The sequence below is a fragment of the Scyliorhinus canicula genome, chromosome 1 (assembly GCF_902713615.1).
Source record: "Scyliorhinus canicula chromosome 1, sScyCan1.1, whole genome shotgun sequence".
Lineage (NCBI taxonomy): Eukaryota > Metazoa > Chordata > Chondrichthyes > Carcharhiniformes > Scyliorhinidae > Scyliorhinus > Scyliorhinus canicula.
Window position 1 is genome coordinate 290,979,793 of NC_052146.1, and position 21,204 is coordinate 291,000,996.

The following is a 21,204-nucleotide window of genomic DNA, read 5'->3' on the forward strand; positions in this document are numbered from 1 at the left end:
ACACTAAGGGCACATTAACATGGCTAATCCACCTAACCTGCACGTCTTTGGACACAATTGCATTTCAGCAAGGCGTTGAATGTTATCGTTGACATTTATTCAAGACAAGGTTTAAAAATCAATGGATTAAAAAAAAAGAGATCAGCAAGCACAAGGAAGCATTTCATCACTAAAATGCCACATCCCAGCTGGCCAAATAGGCTACGACCTGCTGACAAGAGCTCAATGCAATCTGAACGTACGTCAATAGTGGAGTAGAAAAGACGGAACACACTGCGTCACGGCTGGCTCCGTGGTTACACTTTTCCTGCCGAGGGTGGTATTGAGCCATTTGACTGGAAACTTTCCAGCCTGTGTTGTATTATCACATTTTGGCTGTGGCAACGCGAGGACAGCTGTAATTGGTTTCAACATGCATGGGTCTGAGAGCTGAGAAATGAGCCGGTGTGTCTTGTTTATGGTCACTAACCCCCCCCCCCCCCGGCCCCCTCAGGTCCTGGGGGTCATAGGGGATAGAGCCATTCCCTTGTGGGATATTTCGCACAAATAAAAGTATGTCACTTGGATACAGGAGGGCTTCTAGGACATCTGGAATCAGACTTGATGTACGGAGCCATTGTGTGATTCAAGAGACAGAGAAGGAGAGCTTGGGGCAACCCGTCGACGCAAATGCCTGAAGTAAACCCATTCTTACCGGCAATCCCTATTGCAGTTGTCCTCCGAAATGTCTTCTGTGTCACTGCTGCTGCCTGGAATGTCCACAGCTGAAAATATCAGCGCAACAGAGATGGCGAAGCAACACACCAGGGCAAAACCTACGATGCACTTCTGCTGTGACTAAGGTGGAGAAAACAAAAGATTTGTATGAACATTGGTTCAGTTAGAGCAAAACAGAGAACAATTTGAGGACTTGTTTCTTTAAACAGCAGATGAAAAGAAAGCAAGGAATGCGATTTGGCCCATCATAGAATACATGGAATAGATGGAATCCCTACAGTGCAGGAGGCCATTCGGCCCATCGGATCTCGGCCGACCCGCCAAAACAGCAGCCCACCTTGGCCCACCCTATCCCCGCCACTCCACCTAAGCAACACATCTTTGGACACTAAGAGGCTCATTTTTAGCACGGCCAATCCACCTAACCTTTGGATTGTGGGAGGAAGTGCAACCTCCACACAGACAGTCACCCAAGGCCGGAATTGAACCCGGGTCCCTGGTGCTGTGAGGCAGCAGTGCTAACCACTGTGCCATCATGCCACCCAATCAATCCGGCTCCTTATGCAAACCACATACACATTTACCCCTCCCATTCAATCTTCCATAAAGAAGGCATTGCATAAATAACCCAAAAAGTGAATCGAGTGTTCCTATTCTCATATTGCCTTTCTTCAGCCCGCTCGGTCCCTTCTCAGGTCCCATTTCCATTGTCCCAGAAAACAAGCCTATTCTGCAGGTTGACAATAACCTGCATTTATATAGCACAGGGGTGGGCAAACTTTTCCGTGCAAGGGCCGCATTCAGAAATTCACAATTCACAAAGGGCCGCATAGTATATTAAGTAAAATAATTACTTCACCCGGTTATGATTCTGGGCGCCTCATATAGAACATAGAACAGTACAGCACAGAACAGGCCCTTCGGCCCTCGACGTTGTGCCAAGCAATGATCACCCTACTCAAGTCAACGTATCCACCCTATGCCAGTAAGTAACCCAACAGCCCCCCCACCCATTAACCTTTAAAAAAAAAATTTAAAAAAAAAAAAAAAAATTTTTTTTAAAAAAAAAATTTTTTTTTTAATGACTTGGTGGGCCGCAGAAATACCTTTGGCGGGCCGCATGCGGCCCGCGGGCCGTAGTTTGCCCACCCCTGATATAGCACCTTTAACAAGGGAAAGAGGCCGAGGCACGACTTGACCACCTTCAATTCTATACTGCTGGAGGTTGGCAGAGACGTGAGTATTTTATGGAGCCGATTCATGTCCATTGGGAGGTTAAGACCATTTAAAACCAATTAAATGCGAAGGAAGGCACCTCTTCATTTTCTGAACGCTATTTGTATTGATTTTGTATAGAGCCATTTATGACAGAGTCCACAAACCAGAAACTCAAACCCCCCACCTCCCACCCGCCCAACATGCAACCCCACCCACACATACCCCCACCTACCCCACCCAGCCTGACCACGAACCCCCCCCCCCACCCCAATCCCCTTCCACAGCTAATTCAGCCATTAAGGGGAACCTTTTTGCTGCAAAAAAAATGCATCTGCTGCAGGCAAACCTTAGAGGCACAGGGCGGGATTCTCCCGCAATTGGCGGGATGCACCGACGCCAGCGCCAAGAACGGTGCGAACTACTCCGGCGTCGGGCCAACCGGAAATTGCGGATTCCTCCGCACCTCCGGGGGCTAGGCCGGCGGCGAAGGGCCGGCCTGAGTTGGCGCATGCGCAGAACCGGCGCCGTGGTTCCGTGCATGCGCAGACCGGCCGGCATGTTTCCTGCGCATGCGCTGGGGGGTTCTTCTCCATGCCGGCCATGGCGGAGCCCTACAGAGGCCGGCGTGGAAGGAAGGAGTGACCCCCCATGCCACAGGCCCGCCCGCAGATCGGTGGGCCCTGATCGCGGGCCAGGCCACCGTGGAAGCCCCCACCCACCCGCACACCTCCCCCCTCCCAGGGCCAGATCCCCCCCAACCCCCCCCCCCCCCCCCCCCCCCCACGAGGATATCAGTGGCCGGCCTACACACCAGGTCCCACCGTGATGGACCATGTCCATTTTATGCCGGCGGGACTGGCCAGAAACTGACGGCCGCTCGGCCCATTGGGGCCCGAGAATTGCCGGGGGGGCCACTCCGCCCAAAACCCAGCGGGGGGGGGGGGGGGGTCGGAGAATCCCGCCCACAGTCTTTAATTCTTCTATGAGAAAGCAAAATGGCTCAGGGAGCAGGCATCACAACAATTACTGAGCTACACACATCACACAGGTCGATCCCAAGTTCAATTGTTGACTTTAATCGATTTCAGCCCAGGCGGCTGGAGCGATGGTACAACTGGCCTTGCTGTTCCTCGGTTATCAATGGGAACAGCAGGGAAATGAGGGGAAAATCTACCCAAGTTCTTTCCATTTATAATTATTATTTATTTATTTTAAATTTAGAGTGCCCAATTCATCTTTTTTCCAATTAAGAGGTAATTTAGCATGGCCAATCCACCTAGAGTGGCTGCAGCTGCTCTCTGTCGCTGAGTGCTGGCTGTTGCCGAATTGCCTGCAGGAAGGAGAGAGGAAGGAGAGAAGGATGGAACAACAACAACATCAATAACAACAACAGGAAGGTGGCTGCAAAACAAGGTGTGAGTAAAGCCCCCTTGTACTGTTTGTTTGCTGGGCCCCTCCCGGGCTGAGGGCCCGGCCCTGCCCAGCTGGGCCCCCCTGGGCTGAGGGCCCGGCTCTGACCAGCTGGGCCTCTCCCGGGCTGAGGGCCCGGCTCTGCTCAGCTGGGCCCCTCCAGGGCTGATAGTCCGGCCCTGCCCAGCTGGGCCCCTCCCAGGCTGAGGGCCCGGCCCTGCCCAGCTGGGCCCCTCCCAGGCTGAGGGCCCGGCCCTGCTCAGCTGGGCCCCTCCCGGGCTAAGAGCCCGGCCCTGCCCAGCTGGGCCCCTCCCGGGCTGAGGGCCCGGCCCTGCCCAGCTGGGCCCCTCCCGGGCTGAGGGCCCGGCCCTGCTCAGCTGGGCACCTCCGGGGCTGAGGGCCCGGCCCTGCCCAGCTGGGCCCCTCCCGGGCTGAGAGCCCGGCCCTGCCCAGCTGGGCCCCTCCGGGGCTGAGGGCCCGGCCCTGCCCAGCTGGGCCCCTCCTGGGCTGAAGGCCCGGCCCTGCTCAGCTGGGCCCCTCCTGGGCTGAGGGCCCGGCCCTGCCCAGCTGGGCCCCTCCGGGGCTGAGGGCCCGGCCCTGCCCAGCTGGGCCCCTCCGGGGCTGAGGGCCCGGCCCTGCCCAGCTGGGCCCCTCCTGGGCTGAGGGCCCGGCCCTGCCCAGCTGGGCCCCTCCCGGGCTGAGAGCCCGGCCCTGCCCAGTTCTCCCAACTGTCAGGCCTTCCTCATTCCATCTGGTGAGCTTGTTCCAGGTCGGGGACATTGAGTGGTTTCTGGGCCCTCCCGGGCTGAGGGCCCGGCTCTGACCAGCTGGGCCTCTCCCGGGCTGATGATCCCTTAAACCAGCAGGGAAGAGATCGGTTCCATTGGGTGGTCGTTCCAGGGTGGAGCACAGACTGTATTTTGCTGAGCCCTACTTGGTCTGAAGACTTCTTTAAACCAGCGTCACTTACCTCAGTGTGGTGACCTCGGGTGGGAGCACGGACTGTAGTTTGTTTTTGGTGGGCCCCCTCCTCGGCTACAGGTCCCCAATCCTCCCAACCTCCAGCTTCACCCGGAGTATCCGGAGTCTCTCACCTCGGGCACCATTCCATCTACGGTGCCCCACCCTCCTGTGTTGCTGACCTCCTCCAACAGTGCTCCTTCTTCTCTCTTCTCTTCCCTTCCTTGCCTCGCTCCCCCGTATACCTTCCAAGGGGGAGAGTACGTCATTCCTCCTCGCTCTTCCCCTGACAACCCCCTCTCCACTATCTATTTCGTCAATTAAATTCCAATGCGACAAAGCCCCCATTGGGGTGGGCGTGGCACTTGCCCTGATGGCTACTCCGCCTACCCCAGTGGCGGGGCCGACCAGAGCCACCTATGTGGGGGGTGGTAGCCTCTTCGGCCACCACTGCTCCCACAGCCCCGCCACCATTCCAAAAGCTGGGCATAAAGTGTTACACTCACCCCACCGTCACCATAGAGGCGTGCGTCCGCGCGATGGCCGGGGTCCTCGGCCACTCGCCCATATTGGCCGCCTCTCGAATGTCCGGGAAAGTCATGTTCTTCCTGAGGGCTGAGAGGGCATTTTACCTCGTCCTTGAAAAGGGGCTCACGGTGGGCGGGATCCACGTGGCAGGGGACCCTCTTGAGGCCACTGCCGAGCGGCTCATATTGTCCAATGTCCTGCCTCACCTCCCTTCCGAGCTCCTCCTCCAACTACTGGGGGAGGTTCATTCTGAGGAAGCGCCGCTCCCTCTCGGCCTGAAGGACGCCCCCCCTCAGGCACATCTACTCCTTTCATTGCCAGGCTTTCATCCGCATGGCCCGTGCAGATATATTAGGGGGGATTCGAGGTCTCCCATCGAGGGGAGACCTTCCGCATCTTCTGGTCTGCAGATGGCATGCGGTGCCACGCCTGCAAGAAGGTGGGGTACGTGCAGAAGAACTGCCCCGCTTCCAAAGCCACCACTGACACCAAGGTGGCTGCGAGTGGCACCACCAACCCCTCCCCCTCCATTGGCATTACCACCCCGACCCCCACCCCGACCCCACAGAGGGGGCACCATGCTGGCTCAGACTGGCTGGTCGGCTGCCGGAGTGGAGGAGGGAGGGCTTCCACCAGGCCGCAAGGCCCGAAAGAAGGCAAGGCGGGGATCGGCTGCAAATACCTCCAACCCCGTCAGCCGAGAGACCCCTGCGCCCCAGAACTCCGGCCTGGGGGCCACCGCGGACACTCCAGCTCATCCCGGGCCTATTGACGCCTCGGGGAGGGGGGGGCATTGCGAGAATGGAGATTTCTTCGGCACAGGGCACCCTCCACAAGCGGCTCCACTCCTTGGAGGAGGAGGGGAGGGAGAAACATCATGACCCCCCCGGAACACAGCTCCGACCCCTGCCCCTCGACATTACACAGCACCCCCGGAACAGATTAGACAAAGTCCATCATCTGTCGACCCTCGTGGGGAAGGTGGAGATACACGAGGCGCTTCATAAAAAGTGGCAAGATTGGTTTGAGGAGATGGAGCTTCGGTCACGGAGGAAGAACCTGTGGATCCTGGGCCTCGAGGAGGGGCTGGAGGGGTCGGACCTGCCGGCCTATGTGGCCGTGATGTTGAACTCGCTGGTGGGGGCAGGATCCTTCCATCTGCCCCTGGAGCTGGAGGGAGCCCACAGAGTACTGGCCAGGCGGCCTAAGGCGAATGAACCCCCGTGGGCGGTGCTGGTGCGGTTCCATCGGTTCAGTGACCGGGAGTGTGTTCTCCGATGGGCCAAGAAGGTGAGGAGTAGTAAGTGGGAGAATTCAGTAGTGTGTATCTACCAGGACTGGAGTGCGGAGGTGGCCAAGCGGAGAGAGAGCCTGGTTTAACCGGATGAAGTCGGTGCTCCATGGAAAGCAGGTGAAGTTCGGCATGTTGCCGCCTGCGCGCCTGTGGGTCACCTACAGGGACCGGCATCACTACTTTGAGTCCCCGGAGGAAGCGAGGGCCTTTGTGCAGGCTGAAAAGCTGGACTCGAACTAGAGATTGGTGACTGTGGGAGTTTTTCTATTCACCCGAGGATACCGGGTTGCTGCTGGATTGGCCAGGGAGGAGTTGGTGCGGGTCGGGGGGGTCGGGGTGAGGTTCTATCGCCATGGGAAACGGGCCGAATGGGTGTTGGCCAGGGTCGAGCAGTCGATGGGCTATGGCTAGTCAACGGGGGAGGGGGGGGCGGGGTGCCCCCTGATCTGGCTGATTACGTGGAACGTGAGGGGGTTGAATGGGCCGGTTAAGAGGGCCCGGGTGTTTTCGCATCTGAAGGGGCTGAAGGCGAACGTGGCCATGCTCCAGGAGACCCACCTGAAGGTGGCGGACCAGGTCCATCTGAGGAAGGGGTGGGTGGGGCAGGTTTTCCACTCCAGGTTCGACTCGAAGAACCGGGGGGTGGCGATCCTGGTGGGGAAGAGGGTGGCGTTTGAGGCGTCTGAGGTTGTGGCTGATAGTGGCGGCAGATATGTGATGGTGAGCGGTAAGCTGCAGGGGGAGAGGATGGTGTTGGTTAATGTGTACGCCCCAAATTGGGATGATGCTGGTTTCATAAGGCGTATGTTGGGCCACATTCCTGGCCTGGAGATGGGGGGCTTGATTATGGGGGGGGACTTCAATACGGTGCTGGATCCCCTACTGGATCGTTCTAGTTCAAGGACAGGCGGGAGGCCGGCGGCGGCCAAGGTATTGAGGGGGTTTATGGATCAGATGGGAGGAGTGGATCCCTGGAGGTTCGGGAGGCCGAGGGCTCGGGAGTACTCTTTTTTTCTCCCATGTGCACAGGGTTTATTCCCGCATTGATTTCTTTGTTTTGAGCAGGGGACTGGTCCCGAGGGTGGAGGAGGCCGAGTATTCGGCTATTGCGATTTCGGACCATGCTCTGCATTGGGTGGATCTGGAGATGGGGGAGGCGCGGGACCAGCGCCCGCTTTGGCGTCTGGATGTGGGGTTGTTGGCTGATGAGGAGGTGTGTAGGAGGGTTCGGGGATGTATTGAGAGGTACCTCGAGGTTAGTGATACTGGGGAGGTCCAGGTGGGGATGGTGTGGGAGGCTCTGAAGGCAGTGATTAGGGGGGAGCTGATCTCCATCCGAGCCCATAGGGAGAGGAGGGAGAGGGAGAGACTGTTGAGTGTGGATATGAGGTACGCGGAGGCCCCGGAGGAGGGATTGCTGGGGGAGCGGCGTAGCTTGCAGGCCAAGTTTGATTTAGTGACCACCAGAAAGGCGGAGACACAGTGGAGGAAGGCGCAGGGAGCAGTCTATGAGTATGGAGAAAAGGCGAGCAGGATGCTGGCGCATCAGCTTCGTAAGCGGGACGCGGCTAGGGAGATTGGTGGAGTGAAGGATAGAGATGGGAATGTGGTGCGGCAGAGGTCAATGAGGTCTTTAGGGACTTCTATAGGGAACTGTACCGGTCGGAGCCCCCGGCGGTGGGAGGGGGAATGGAGAGTTTTTTGGACAGGCTCCGATTTCCAAGGGTGCAGGAGGAGCAGGTGGAGGGACTGGGGGCGCCGATCGAGTTGGAGGAACTGGTCAGTGGGATTGGCCACATGCAGTCGGGGAAGGCGCCGGGACCGGATGGGTTCCCGGTTGAATTTTATAAGAAATATGGGGACCTGCTGGGCCCCCTGTTGGTTAGGACCTTCAGCGAGGCATGGGAGGGGGTGTTCTGCCCCCGACGATGTCTCGGGCACTAATCTCCCTGATCCTGAAGCGTGATAAGGACCCCTTGCAGTGCGGATCATACAGGCCAATTTCACTGCTGAATGTAGACGCCAAGTTGCTGGCAAAGATCTTGGCCACTAGAATAGAGGACTGGGTGCCGGGGATGGTACATGAAGATCAGACAGGTTTTGTGAAGGGGAGGCAGCTGAACACTAACGTGCGAAGGCTGCTAAATGTGATAATGATGCCGGCAGCAGAAGGAGAGGTGGAGATTGTGGTGGTATTGGATGCGGAGAAGGCCATTGACAGGGTTCAGTGGGGGTACCTGTGGGAGGTGTTGGAGAGGTTCGGGTTTGGGGTGGGGTTTATTAAATGGGTGAGGTTGCTGTACGAGGCCCCGATGGCGAGTGTAGCGACAAATGGGAGGAGGTCCGAGTACTTCAGGCTCCACCGTGGGACGAGGCAGGGGTGCCCCCTGTCCCCCTTGCTTTTTGCGCTGGCAATAGAGCCTCTTACCATGGCTCTCAGGGAGTCGAGGAGGTGGAGGGGTTTGGTGCGATAGGGAGGAGCACCGAGTGTCGCTGTATGTGGACGACTTGCTGTTGTATGTAGCAGACCCGGTGGGGGGAATGCCGGAGGTGAGGGAGATTCTTGCTGAGTTCGGGAGTTTCTCGGGATATAAATTGAACCTGGGCAAGAGTGAGCTGTTTGTCGTACACCCAGGAGATCAGGAGAACGGGATTGGTAGAGAGGGCAGTGAGGAGTTTTAGGTACCTGGGGGTTCAGGTGGCTAGGAGCTGGGGGACTCTGCACAAGCTCAATTTTACTAGGTTGGTGGAGCAGATGGAGGAGGAATTTAAAAGGTGGGACATGCTGCCGTTGTCGTTGGCGGGTAGAGTACAGTCCGTTAAAATGACGGTGCTCCCGAGGTTTTTGTTTTTGTTTCAGTGCCTCCCCATTTTCGTTCCGAGGGCCTTTTTTAGGAGGGTGAACAGCAGCATTCTGGGATTTGTTTGGGCGCACGGGACTCTGAGGGTAAGGAGGGTCTTTTTGGAGCGGGGCAGGGATGGGGGGGCTGGCGCTGCCCAACCTCTCTGGGTACTATTGGGCGGCTAACGTCTTGATGGTACGTAAGTGGGTAATGGATGGGGAGGGGGCAGCATGGAAACGGATGGAGATGGCGTCCTGTGGAGACACGAGCCTGAAGGCACTGGTAACGGTGCCGCTGCCGCTCCCTCCAACGAGGTATTTGGGGTTGGGGTGGAGCCGGGAGTGCAGGAGGCGAAAGAGGCCGATGTCTTGGCCTTTGCGTCCCTAGTAGCCCAGCGGAGGATCTTGCTGCAGTGGAAAGATGCGAGACCTCCGAGTGTGGAGACCTGGATTAATGACATGGCGGGATTCATTAAGTTGGAAAGGGTCAGGTTCGCCCTGAGGGGGTCGGTACAAGGGTTCTTTAGGAGGTGGCAGCCTTTCCTCGACTTTCTGGCTCAACGATAAGGTACTAGGTCAGCAGCAGCAGCAACCCGGGGGGGGGGGGGGGGGGATGGGGGGGGGGGAAAGGGGGAAAGACGGGGGGGAGGGAAAGGGGGGGCAACGGGGGGGGAAGGGGGAGGGGGGGAAAGGGGGGAAGGGGGGGAAGCGGGGGGGGTTAGGGGGATAGTGTTTAAGTTAATTTGCATATTGTTAATTTATTTTGTTGTTTATTGGGATAGGGGGTTTGTTATATGCGTTGTTACAGGTGCCGGGGGGGGGGGGTTACTATTATTATTGTTATTGTTCTTATTGTTTTGTTGATATATATTTTTCAAAAAATTCCAATAAAAATTATTTAAAAAAAAAAGAATTTTATAGGTTTCGTTGAGATTCCCCCCTCAGCATGTAAAGGAAGGGCACGCAAAGTGAGGGGAGTGCTGGTTGCTCACAACATTGACTGTGAGAGCCCTGCTCTGTTTCCATAAGTGCAAATATTTGTTTTGATTTTACCATTTGAAGCTGATAGCAGTTCTATTAATAAATGAATGATTAAGCATTTTCCACAACACATTCCGAAATATTTAGCGTGTATTAAATGTATTTAATCTTTTTCATAGGGTCATGGTTAATGACCAAGCCCGATTTCAATCTTGCGGCCCACTGCGATGAAGAGGGCCAGTCAGATGCCTAGGTGCCTATCACTGGATTAAAGCATCAGGCAGCAGCAGCTTCAGGCTACGCTGTAATTGAGTTCTATATCAGAAATGACCATTGTGGGGCAGCACGGTGGCACAGTGGTTAGCATTGTTGCCTACGGCGCTGAGGACCCGGGTTCGATCCTGGCTCTGGGTCACTGTCCGTGTGGAGTTTGCGCATTCTCCCCGTGTCTGCGTGGGTTTCGCCCCCACAACCCAAAAGATGTGCAGGATAGGTGGATTGGCCACGCTAAATTGCCCCTTAATTGGAAAAAATAATTGGGTATGCTAAATTTATAAAAAAATAAGAAATGACCATTGAAATCGCTGAGCTAAAGAGTGAACCCTGATTGAATCAGCATAGCTCCCTCCACAATCATTCATTGCCCTGTAATCATGTGACAGTTTGCGATGTGCTCTCCTGATAGCTCACACTTGTCACTGAACACCACAGTGGATTAGCTTTCATTTTATTTTTTTAAAAACAAACCCACAGATTGTACAATCCCAGCTAGGAACACAACACATATCAAAGACTAAAAATGTATCTAATATATAGGCTCACAGATATTTAAAGGAATCAAATTGTACAATGCCTCCAAACACGTCTCAGCATTTTACCATTAGGCCTATATTTTAATTTCCCTTTTGTTGAACTCTAACATGTCTTGATCATGCATTCCCGTACCAGCCTCTCCGGACAGGCGCCGGAATGTGGCGACTAGGGGCTTTTCACAGTAACTTCATTGAAGCCTACTCGTGACAATAAGCGATTTTCATTTCATGTAAGTGAGCCACACTCAACTGATCTCTTTTTGATAAATAGTCACGTGGCGCTCCAAGAGTCAGATGTTAACTGATTAGAAAGAGTTTCATGAATGGGTTAATTCCAGGAGATCCGTTCCAGTTTTTTGCTGTTATGAAACACTTAAGTGTTTTTTTGTCATTTTGGACAACTAGGATAGAGAGAGGTCAGAGAAAAAGAAACTGGGCGGGATTCTCCATCCAGCGATGCTGGAATTGTGAAATGCGATTGGGCGGAGGATTGCCCGTGAGATGAAAATAGTGGACGGCGCCAGGCACCCAATGGAATGCCATGCTCCGTTGCCTCAACAGCGACATCAATGCATTCTACACTGCGCCGCTCCGCCGCTGCCAGGAGGAATTACCGACGGCGAGTTTCACTTGTGGTTTTAAAAATCGGTAAACAGGCGCCAGGGCTGCTAAGGGAAAGAGGTGGGTCATGCAGAGGCATAATCACGCGCTGCTGGTCTAGCTGATGGCCAACTGGCAACCTGGAGATGGGCCACGGGGGCCAGGGTGACCACCCCCCCCCGGAACCGGGGTGTCCACGCACGGACTGCCCAGGGCAGATGCCCACAATAGCCCCTTCAGGAGATGGGCCGAGAGTTTGGGGTTGAGGGCGGAGGCCAGAGTACCAGGGGGAACTGTTGGGGGTGGGGGGTCGAGATGGAGGAGGAGATGAATGAGGACAGGGGCTGCATTGCAGGCCGGAGCCACCGTGTAGGCCATTGGTCAGGCATGGGAGGTACGTAACATGTCTGCCTTTTACCCCCTGCAGATAATGGACTTCGGAATCCAACAAGGAATGGTGGCCTTCATCCTAGTCATCGCAGCCTTGAGGGCTGCGCTGAGGTTGTATGAGCAGGAGCTGCTTGGGGAGGACCATGTAGCAGTGGAGCCTGCCCCAGAGGAACAGGAGCCAGCCAGTGACACCTTCCTCTTGGCACATTCCAGGTACACCCCCAAGTGAGGGCTTGGCTCCTGGGCAACAGTGGTTATCGGCTGCGGTCGTGGCTGATGACGCCCACCGAAGGTTACAGATGATGCGGATATCCGCAACAATGATGCCCATGCAGCGAGTCGGGGTGTGATTGAGCGGTGCATCAGCATCCTGAAGCTGTGGTTTAGGTGCCTGGACCGCGCTGGAGAATTCGTACAGTATAGCGCTCGGAGGGCCTCTCGCATCGTGGGGACCTGTTACATCTTCCATAACGTCACGTAGCCGAGGGTGACGTGGAAGACGGGGATGAACGCCAGGACTTGTCCGACAAGGATGATGCAGAAGATGACCTGGATGGGCAGGGCATGGGGCACAGGCAGGCACAAGAGGCTGCATAACACGTGTGCCAGGTGGTACATCAGGAGTAGAGGCGGCCTGCTGCAATTCCCACCCTGTGACATGGGTCCCCTTTGGTGACCATCCTCTGGATCGACTGGGCCTGGATAGGAACGGCCGTCTCTCGCATGTCCCAGCTGGCGTGGTGCCACCCTGTTCTGTCCAGACAGGAGTGGGGGTGGGTCCAAGATGCTGCGGTGTTCCGGCACCTCCCCTGCGGGGGTCACCGGCACGGGACCCATCACCCCCTCCTCCCTCGGGATGCACGATGGCCTTCTGGGCTTCTCAGTGGGATGGGGGTGCAACCAGAGTGAGCTTCTGAGGCTACCCCACCACCTGGCCCTACCAGTCCTGGAGGCCTGCTCTCGTCTCGACCAGAGTCACAATGCTTGCGGCCTCCACCACGGATGCCACCCGAGTGGTCTTGGTCTGGGTGACATGCATGGTCAGCACTGCCTCCGACTCGTGCAGGAGGTTGGACTCTTCCAACTGTACCTGCAGTCGCTGGATGGTAACCGACAACCCCTCGCAAAGTCCCCGGCTCTATGCCAGCATCTATCAATGGGACCACCCTTTCTAGAAGACCAAGACCCATCTGGGGCAGCTAGTCCCTGGGGTCAGTCCGCCCTCCGACTGTCCATCCCCTCGGTTCCTACGTCCACCTGATGTATCGCTGCAAATGTGTGGTGTGCAGCCGATAATGCCCCAGGAACCTCATCACTAACATACCCAACTGAGGTGAGTGTGTGAGGGATGGTGGAGAGTGATGGAGACAGCTATGATGGAAAGTCGGTCGACCCCGGACTGGTGCCCCAGGGTGCCTCAGGGTGCCCCAGGGTGCCCCAGGGTGCCCCAGGGTGCCTCAGGCTTGCGTTTGGGGGCTCCCTTTGCTATTCGTTGCCGCCTTATCGCTGGAATCTGCTTGGGGTTGTGGGATCGCGGGCTGGGGTGGTGTGTGGTGTCAGGGAGGTGAAAGAATGAAAATCGCTTATTGTCACAAGTCGGCTTCAATGAAATTACTGTGAAGTCAATGAATTACCCCGCAACTCAGCGGTGGCTCACTTGTTTGCCCGATGTTGACCTCTGCCTTTGTGGCCGGGGCACCTGGCCATGGCGGGCATACGGGTGCTGGCATGTGGTGCAGGGTGGGGGGGGGGGGGTGTGGTTACAGGTGTGTGGGACAGGGGCTGGTGCCAGGGGCATGGTGCTGTCTACTCACCTTGGCCGCCCTGAAGAGGTCGCGCGACGTCTTCCGGCACTGCTGCCCGGTCCTGGCAGTGGGGCCCACGGCATCCGAGGCTTTTGCCACCTGCACACAGCGGCGGGTGGCAGCCTCCGTCCCACCCCGGGGAACAGTGAGGCCCACCTCTCCTCCACAGCGTCCAGCAGAGTGTCGAGCTCTGTGTCTGCAAACCGGGCTGCCTCCTTCCATGCTGCCATCTTGTTGGCTGGAATGAGTGCGTATGGGGAGGGGAGTGCTGACATGAGGCTGCAGCTTGTCAGCCTCTCGAGTGTCAATCCCGACTGTCGAATCGGACACCGTTTGTCATTGGAATCGATTGAGTTCCACGTGGCTCCGTTGCTCATTAACGAATCATGAATTTCTCCGGGAATGGCACCAATTTAGTTGGCATAGAAGTCCACCGATTCAGTCCAGGCGTCAATTTTTTAGAACATGAGAACATTACAGCGCAGCACAGGCCCTTCGGCCCTCGATGTTGCGCCAACCTGTGAAACCCCTCCAAAGCCCATCTACACTATTCCATATGTCTATCCAATGACCATTTAAATGCCCTTAATGTTGGCGAGTCCACTACTGTTGCAGGCAGGGCATTCCACGCCCTAACCACTCTCTGAGTAAAGAATCTACCTCTGACATCTGTCCTATACTATCTCCCCTCAATTTAAAGCTATGTCCCCTCGTGTTAGACATCAACATCCGAGGAAAAAGGCTCTCACTGTCCACCCTATCTAATCCTCTGATTATTTTGTATGCCTCTATTAAGTCACCTCTTAACCTTCTTCTCTCTAATGAAAACAGCCTCAAGTCCCTCAGCCTTTCCTCATAAGTTCTTCCCTCCATACCAGGAAACATCCTGGTAAATCTCCTCTGCACCCTTTCCAAAGCTTCCACATCCTTCCTATAATGCGGCGACCAGAACTGCGCGCAATACTCCAAATGCAGCCGCACCAGAGTTTTGTACAACTGCAACATGACCTCATGACTCCGAAACTCAATCCCTCTACCAATAAAAGCTAACACACCGTACGCCTTCTTAACAACCCTATCAATCTGGGTGGCAACTTTCAGGAATCTATATACATGGCCACCGAGATCTCTCTGCTCATCCACACTACCAAGAATCTCACCATTAGTCCAGTACTCTGTATTCCTGTTACTCCTTCCAAAATTAATCACCTCACACTTTTCTACATTAAACTCCATTTGCCACTTCTCAGCCCAGCTCTGCAGCTTATCAATGACCCTCTGTAACCTGCAACATCCTTCCGCACTGTATAGAACTCCACCGACTTTAGTGTCATCCGCAAATTTACTCACCCATCCTTCTACGCCCTCGTCCAGGTCATTTATAAAAATAACAAACAGCAGTGGCCCCAAAACAGATCCTTGTGGTACACCACTAGTAACTGAACTCCAGGCTGAACATTTCCCAACCACCACCACCCTCTGTCTTCTTCCAGCTAGCCAATTTCTGATCCAAGCTGCTAAATCACCCTGAATCCCATGCCTCCGTATTTTCTGTAATAGCCTACCATGGGGAACCTTATCAAACGCTTTACTGAAATCCATATACACCACATCAACCGCTTTACCCTCGTCCACCTGTTTGGTCACCTTCTCAAAGAACTCAATAAGGTTTGTGAGGCACGACCTACCCTTCACAAAACCATGTTGACTATCCCTAATCAAATTATTCCTTTCTAGATGATTATAAATCCTATCTCTTATAAACCTTTCCAAGACTTTGCCCACAGCAAAAGTAAGACTCACTGGTCCATAGTTACCTGGGTTGTCTCTACTCCCCTTCTTGAACAAGGGGACAACATTTGCTATCCTCCAGTCTTCTGGCACTATTCCTGTAGACAATGATGACATAAAGATCGAAGCCAAAGGCTCAGCAATCTCCTCCCTAGCTACACAGGGAATCCTAGAATAAATCCCATCCGGCCCAGGGGACTTATCTATTTTCACACTTTCCAGAATTGCTAATACCTTCTCCTTATGAACCTCAAGCCCTTCTAGTCTAGTAGCCTGTATCTCAGTATTCTCCTCAACAACATTCTCTTTTTCCTGTGTGAATACTGACCAAAAATAGTCATTTAGCGCCTCTCCTATCTCCTTGGACTCCACGCACAACTTCCCACTACTGTCCTTGACTGGCCCTACTCTTACCCTAGTCATTCTTGTATTCCTGACATATCTATGGAAAGCTTTAGGGTTTTCTTTGATCCTACCTGCCAAGGACTTCTCATGTCTCCTCCTGGGTCTTGTTAGCTCTCTCTTTAGGTCCTTCCTGGCTAACTTGTAACTCTCGAGCGCCCTAACTGAACCTTCACATCTCGTCTTTACATAAGACTCATTCTTCCTCTTGACAAGTGATTCAACTACTTTAGTAACCACAGTTCCCTCGCTGCCTGTCAGGTACATACTTATCAAGGACATGCAGTAGCTGTTCCTTGAATAAGCTCCACATTTCAATTGTACCCATCCCCTGCAGTTTCCTTTCCCATCTTATGCATCCTAAGTCTTGCCTAATCACATCATAGTTGCCTTTCCCCCAGATATAACTCTTGCCCTGCTGTATATACCTATCCCTTTCCATCGCTAAAGTAAACATAACCGAATTGTGGTCACTATCACCAAAGTGCTCACCTACCTCCAAATCTAAAACCTGGCCTGGTTCATTACCCAGTGGAGAATCCCGCCCACTCACTTTCAAACAATTGTGTAACCCACAAAGGCAAAGGACACAACATCTTGATGCTGCTCTTGAAGAATGAGCCCTGTTCAGAATCCATGAGGAACAACTTCTCAAGAGTAATGGTGGACGATTCTTCAAAATGCAGACTAAGTGTTCACGCCATCATGAACGGTGTCGCGTTTCACGATGGCGCAAAATGGGTGTAGGGACGACCGATTCTGTCCCCCACAGGGGGCCAGCACGGTGCTGGAGCGGTTCACACCGCTCCAGCCTCCCTTCCCGGTGCCAAATGGGCGCTGCGTCAACCCATGCATGCGCAGTTGGGCCATCCCGCGCATGCGCGGGGAACTTCTTCAGCACTCCGGCCCCTATGCAACATGGCGTGGGGGTTCAGGGGCTGGCCGCGCAACAAAGTAGGCCCGGGAGGCAAGAGGTCGGCCCGCCGATCGGTGGACCCCGATCGTGGGCCAGACCCCATCAGAGGACCCCCTAGTGAAGGAGCGCCTTTCCCCGCCCCACAGGCCGCCCCCCGACCCTTCGAACAGAGTTCCCGCCGGCAGAAACCGGTTGAACGGCGCCGGCGGGATTCTGCTTTTTCCGCGCGGCCGCTCGGCCCATCCGGGCCAGAGAATCGGCAGCCCGACTGATTCCAGCGGCCTGCAGCCGGCGTCACGTCAAACGCGCCGGCACAAATGGCGCAGATTCTCCGCACCTCGGAGAACCGCGCACCGGCATCGGGCGACGTGGCGCAGTTGCGCCGATTCTCCGTCCCGGCGTGGGGCTCGGAGAATCGCGCCCATGGTGTCCAGGCACACCTTTCAATCCTTGGTAACTAAACTGTTGTGCACTTTACAACCTTGTTCTTCACAATGAGAGTTAAATCCAACCAATGACCGATATTTCTCATTGGCAAGCAACAACACTGTAAATGGATCATTTACGCATTCCCAGAGATTTTTTTGTGACCATTTATTCGAACAGAACATCCAGATGTGAAGAGTTCCTTCCTTCCAGGCAAAATCACTCTCAAAGCATTGTGTGTTACAGGAAGCTAGGAGAGCGATTCATTGGTAAGGAGGAAATTGAAGTCTTCTTTCATGTTATTTTTCACCCACTGTCGCTGTTCCTTTAATCAAGTATACGGTTACCTGCCAAGAGCAATGATTGGTTCTTTCCAATTATAGAACTAGCGATGTCAAAACTATTTTAGATAGCTACATAGAAACCCAATCTGAAAAACAAAAACCCTACAGAGAACATAAAATGTTTACAGGATTGTCATTCAGCCTAATTCTTGCCGCATCCACGGACTGATCCGCTAGTCACTATGTACACTTCTGAAATATACGTGTGTTTGGCATTAAGGATTTCCCTGTAAACGGTAGGCAGTGAAAATCTCCCCTTTTAGGATTATGTTCCTCTGTGAGATGGGATTTTAGCACACGAGCTGATACACTATTCTACTGCAGTCAGGTAACTATTTTAAACGTGCTGTGCTAAACTAGTTTCAAAGAGAATTCATCACAAGCATAGCAACCAGTGGGGATTTTCGCAGTAACTTCATTGTGACACTAATAAAGATTATAATTATTAAAATAGATTATTTTTGTTTATGGCCACCGTACAAATGCAGCTTGTGATGCTGCGTCACTGCGCAGTGAGGAGCGATAGTATGGAGATCAAGCACGGTTCAATTCCCATATCAGCCTCCCCGAACAGGCGTCGGAATGTGGCGACTAGGGGCTTTTCACAGTAACTTCATTTGAAGCCTACTTGTGACAATAAGCGATTTTCATTTAATTTCATCATTGGAGAACTGGCCCATGGTGCCTGATTGAGGCTGTAGTTCTGGTGCAGGCAGCAGTGGTTAGCGTCTTGCGTCTGAGAGTTCAAAGTTGAGAAAGCACGACCCCAGCGGCTGTTACGTGGACAGAGCTGGAATTGGAGATGTGCACCTGTAAATCACAGCCATGGATGGCAGGAACCAGGATGGCAGATGTTTAATCCTCTCACCCCACCCTCCCCCACCCACTCCCCCTCCCTCAACACTTCCCTGACCCACTAATCCCCCTCCCTGACTCTCTACCCCCTACCTCATCCACTCGCAATAATAATCTTTGTTTGTGGCAACAAGGAGATTTTCACAGTAACTTCATAGTAGTGTTAATGTAAGCCTACTTGTGACAATAAAGATTATTATTAAGTAGGTTTACATTAACAGTGCAATGAAGTTACTGTGAAGATCCTCCAGTCACCACACTCTGGCATTCGGGTACACTGAGGGAGAATTCAGAATGTCCAATTCACCTAACAAGCACGTCTTTTGGGACTTGTGGGAGGAAACTGGAGCACCCGGAGGAAACCCACACAGACATGGGGAGGATGTGCAGAATCCACACAGACAGTGACCCAAGCCAGGAACTGAATTCATTCCCTGGCGCTGTGAAGCAACAGTGCCGCCCATCTGCAAAGGGAACCTGAACACATATGAGGCATGGAGGTGGTTTTGTAACAGGTTTGCATTCCTGGGGATCGAACCGTCGACCTTGGCGTTATTAGTGCGACATTCTAACCATCTGAGCTAACCGGCCAACCCTCCCCCACCTCCAAACCCCCACCCCCTCCTCATCGATCCCTCGCTCTTCCCATTTACCCCTCCTTCACCCCTTATCCTCCCAGTAGGAAGCACTGATTGCGTGGGAGTGAGAGTGTGGGTGTGCGTGGGTAGAATGCACTTAGTAGCTGGAAGTGGCAGCCACCATTGCAGTAGGGTGTGGCATACAAGAATACATCACCAGCTTAACGGGAGAGAGAAGCACATTCTGTTGGTAAATTCCTCACCCTAACACTGAGGTGATGCCAAGTCAGTCCACTTTAATCTGTCAGAAAGAACAATATATTCTGTTTTTCAATTAATTTTCTGCCTTTGTGTTATTGCAAGCAGGAGTGAATTAAGGCCGTGGCCTCGATTATCAAACCTCAGCACTAAAGCTGCACCCTCTTTAGGCTGAGCAATCTAATAAATATCTAAGGATCAAGACTTTGGTCATGTAAAGCTAAATTCTCGAAGGATAAAAAGGTTCTTTTAGACACTAAAAGTTTGATCAATTGTTTCATGTATCCTATTTGAAGCACACTAATAATCTTTATTAGTGTCACAAGTCGGCTTACATTAACACTGCAATGAAGTTACCGTGCAAATCACCTAGTCGCCACATTCCGGCGCCTGTTCGGGTACACTGAGGGAGAATTCAGAATGTCCAATTCACCTAACAAGCACGTCTTTCAGGACTTGTGGGAGGAAACCGGAGCACCCGGAGGAAACCCACGCAGACACGGGGAGAACGTGCAGACTCCGCACAGACAGTGACCCAAGCCGGGAATTGAACCAGGGTTCGTGGCGCAGCGAAGCAACAGTGCTAACCATCATGCTGTAACCACAACAATATAATTAGCTATGTATATGATGATAATTGTTCTGATATTAGGGTGTGTTACCTTATTCGATAGTTAAATGGCATGGGAAAAGATAGTTAAGGGTGCAGGCAAGCTTTTCCTTCCTTACCCTACGTGTTGGGAAGTAATGGAATGAATCAGTAGCAGTGTTCCTCAAATGATATCCAATTTCCATCTGGGAACCACAGAATCACAGCACAGATGGAAGCTATTTGCCTCATCATTGTCACTGCATAGCTCTCAGAAACAATTATTCCCATTGTCCCATTTCCCATTGTTCTTTTTTTAAAATAAAAGCAAATCAGATATGAAAGGCGTGATGGAGTCGATTCCTGCCATTGTTTCTGGTCGGACACTCCATATCCAAACAGCTCCTCTATTCACATCATATAATTAACACTGCAGTGAAGTTACTGTGAAAAGCCCCTAGTCACCACATTCCGGCACCTGCTCGGGTACACGGAGGGAGAATTCAGGATGTCCAATTCACCTCACACCCTGCAGGAGGAAACCGGAGTACCCAGAGGAAACCCACGCAGACGGGGGAGAACGTGCAGACTCCGCACAGACACTGACCCAAGCCGGGAATCGAACCTGGGACCCTGGAGCTGTGAAGCAACAGTGCTAAACACTGTGCTACCATGCCACCGAATCATTATATTTGATTTGGTTGAGAAAACTATTGTTGCAGGCACCATAAACGGTACCTGCTCTAAAAATGGGCTCAATTTTCAGGTGTAAGGAAAGGTTTTGAAAATGGATATCGGGGGGTGCTGGTTGATGGAATAAAGATGTAGATAAGAAAAGTAAATAGCCGGTGGTGGCAGCTACCCTCAAGATTTGGGGGCAATGGAGGCGGCACAGGGGGGAGGTGGGGGCCTCGATGGGGTCCCCGATACGGGGGAACCACCGGTTTGTTCCGGGGAGAATTGATGGCGGGTTCCTGAGTTGGCACAGGGCAGGTGTCAGGAGGCTGGGGGACCTGTTCATAAACAGGAAGTTTGCGAGCCTGGGTGAGCTGGAAGGGAAGTTCAGGCTCCCCCCGGGGAACACCTTTAGGTACATGCAAGTAAGGGCGTTTGTCAGGCGGAAGGTGGCGGGGTTCCCCCTGCTGCCGCCGCGTGGGGTCCAGGACAGGGTGCTCTCGGGGGTATGGGTTGGAGAGGGGAGGATCTCGGAAGTGTACCAGGTGATGTAGGAGTTAGACGAGGCCTCGGTGGAGGAGCTGAAAGATAAATGGGAGGAGGAGCTGGGTGAGGAGATTGAGGAAGGGACGTGGGTGGATGCCCTAGAAAGGGTGAACTCCTCCTCTTGGTGTGGGAGGCTTAGCCTCATACAGTTTAAGGTACTGCATAGGGCTCATATGACCGGGACAAGGATGAGCCGGTTTTTTGGGACCGAGGACAGGTGTATTAGGTGCTCAGGGAGCCCAGCAAACCATGTCCACATGTTCTGGG

At 53.6% G+C, this 21,204-nt stretch overlaps 1 protein-coding gene across 2 annotated transcripts in view; it reads right to left on the minus strand.

Annotated features, from left to right (window-relative positions):
• The window catches only part of pld5 (phospholipase D family member 5), a 216,564-nt gene that overhangs the window by 177,549 nt on the left and 17,811 nt on the right, over nt 1-21,204 (minus strand). For both annotated transcript variants that reach the window (XM_038815060.1, XM_038815051.1), the window contains exon 2: nt 695-837. In XM_038815060.1, coding sequence (XP_038670988.1) covers nt 695-837 — 143 coding nt within the window. The remainder of the gene's footprint in view (nt 1-694; nt 838-21,204) is intronic.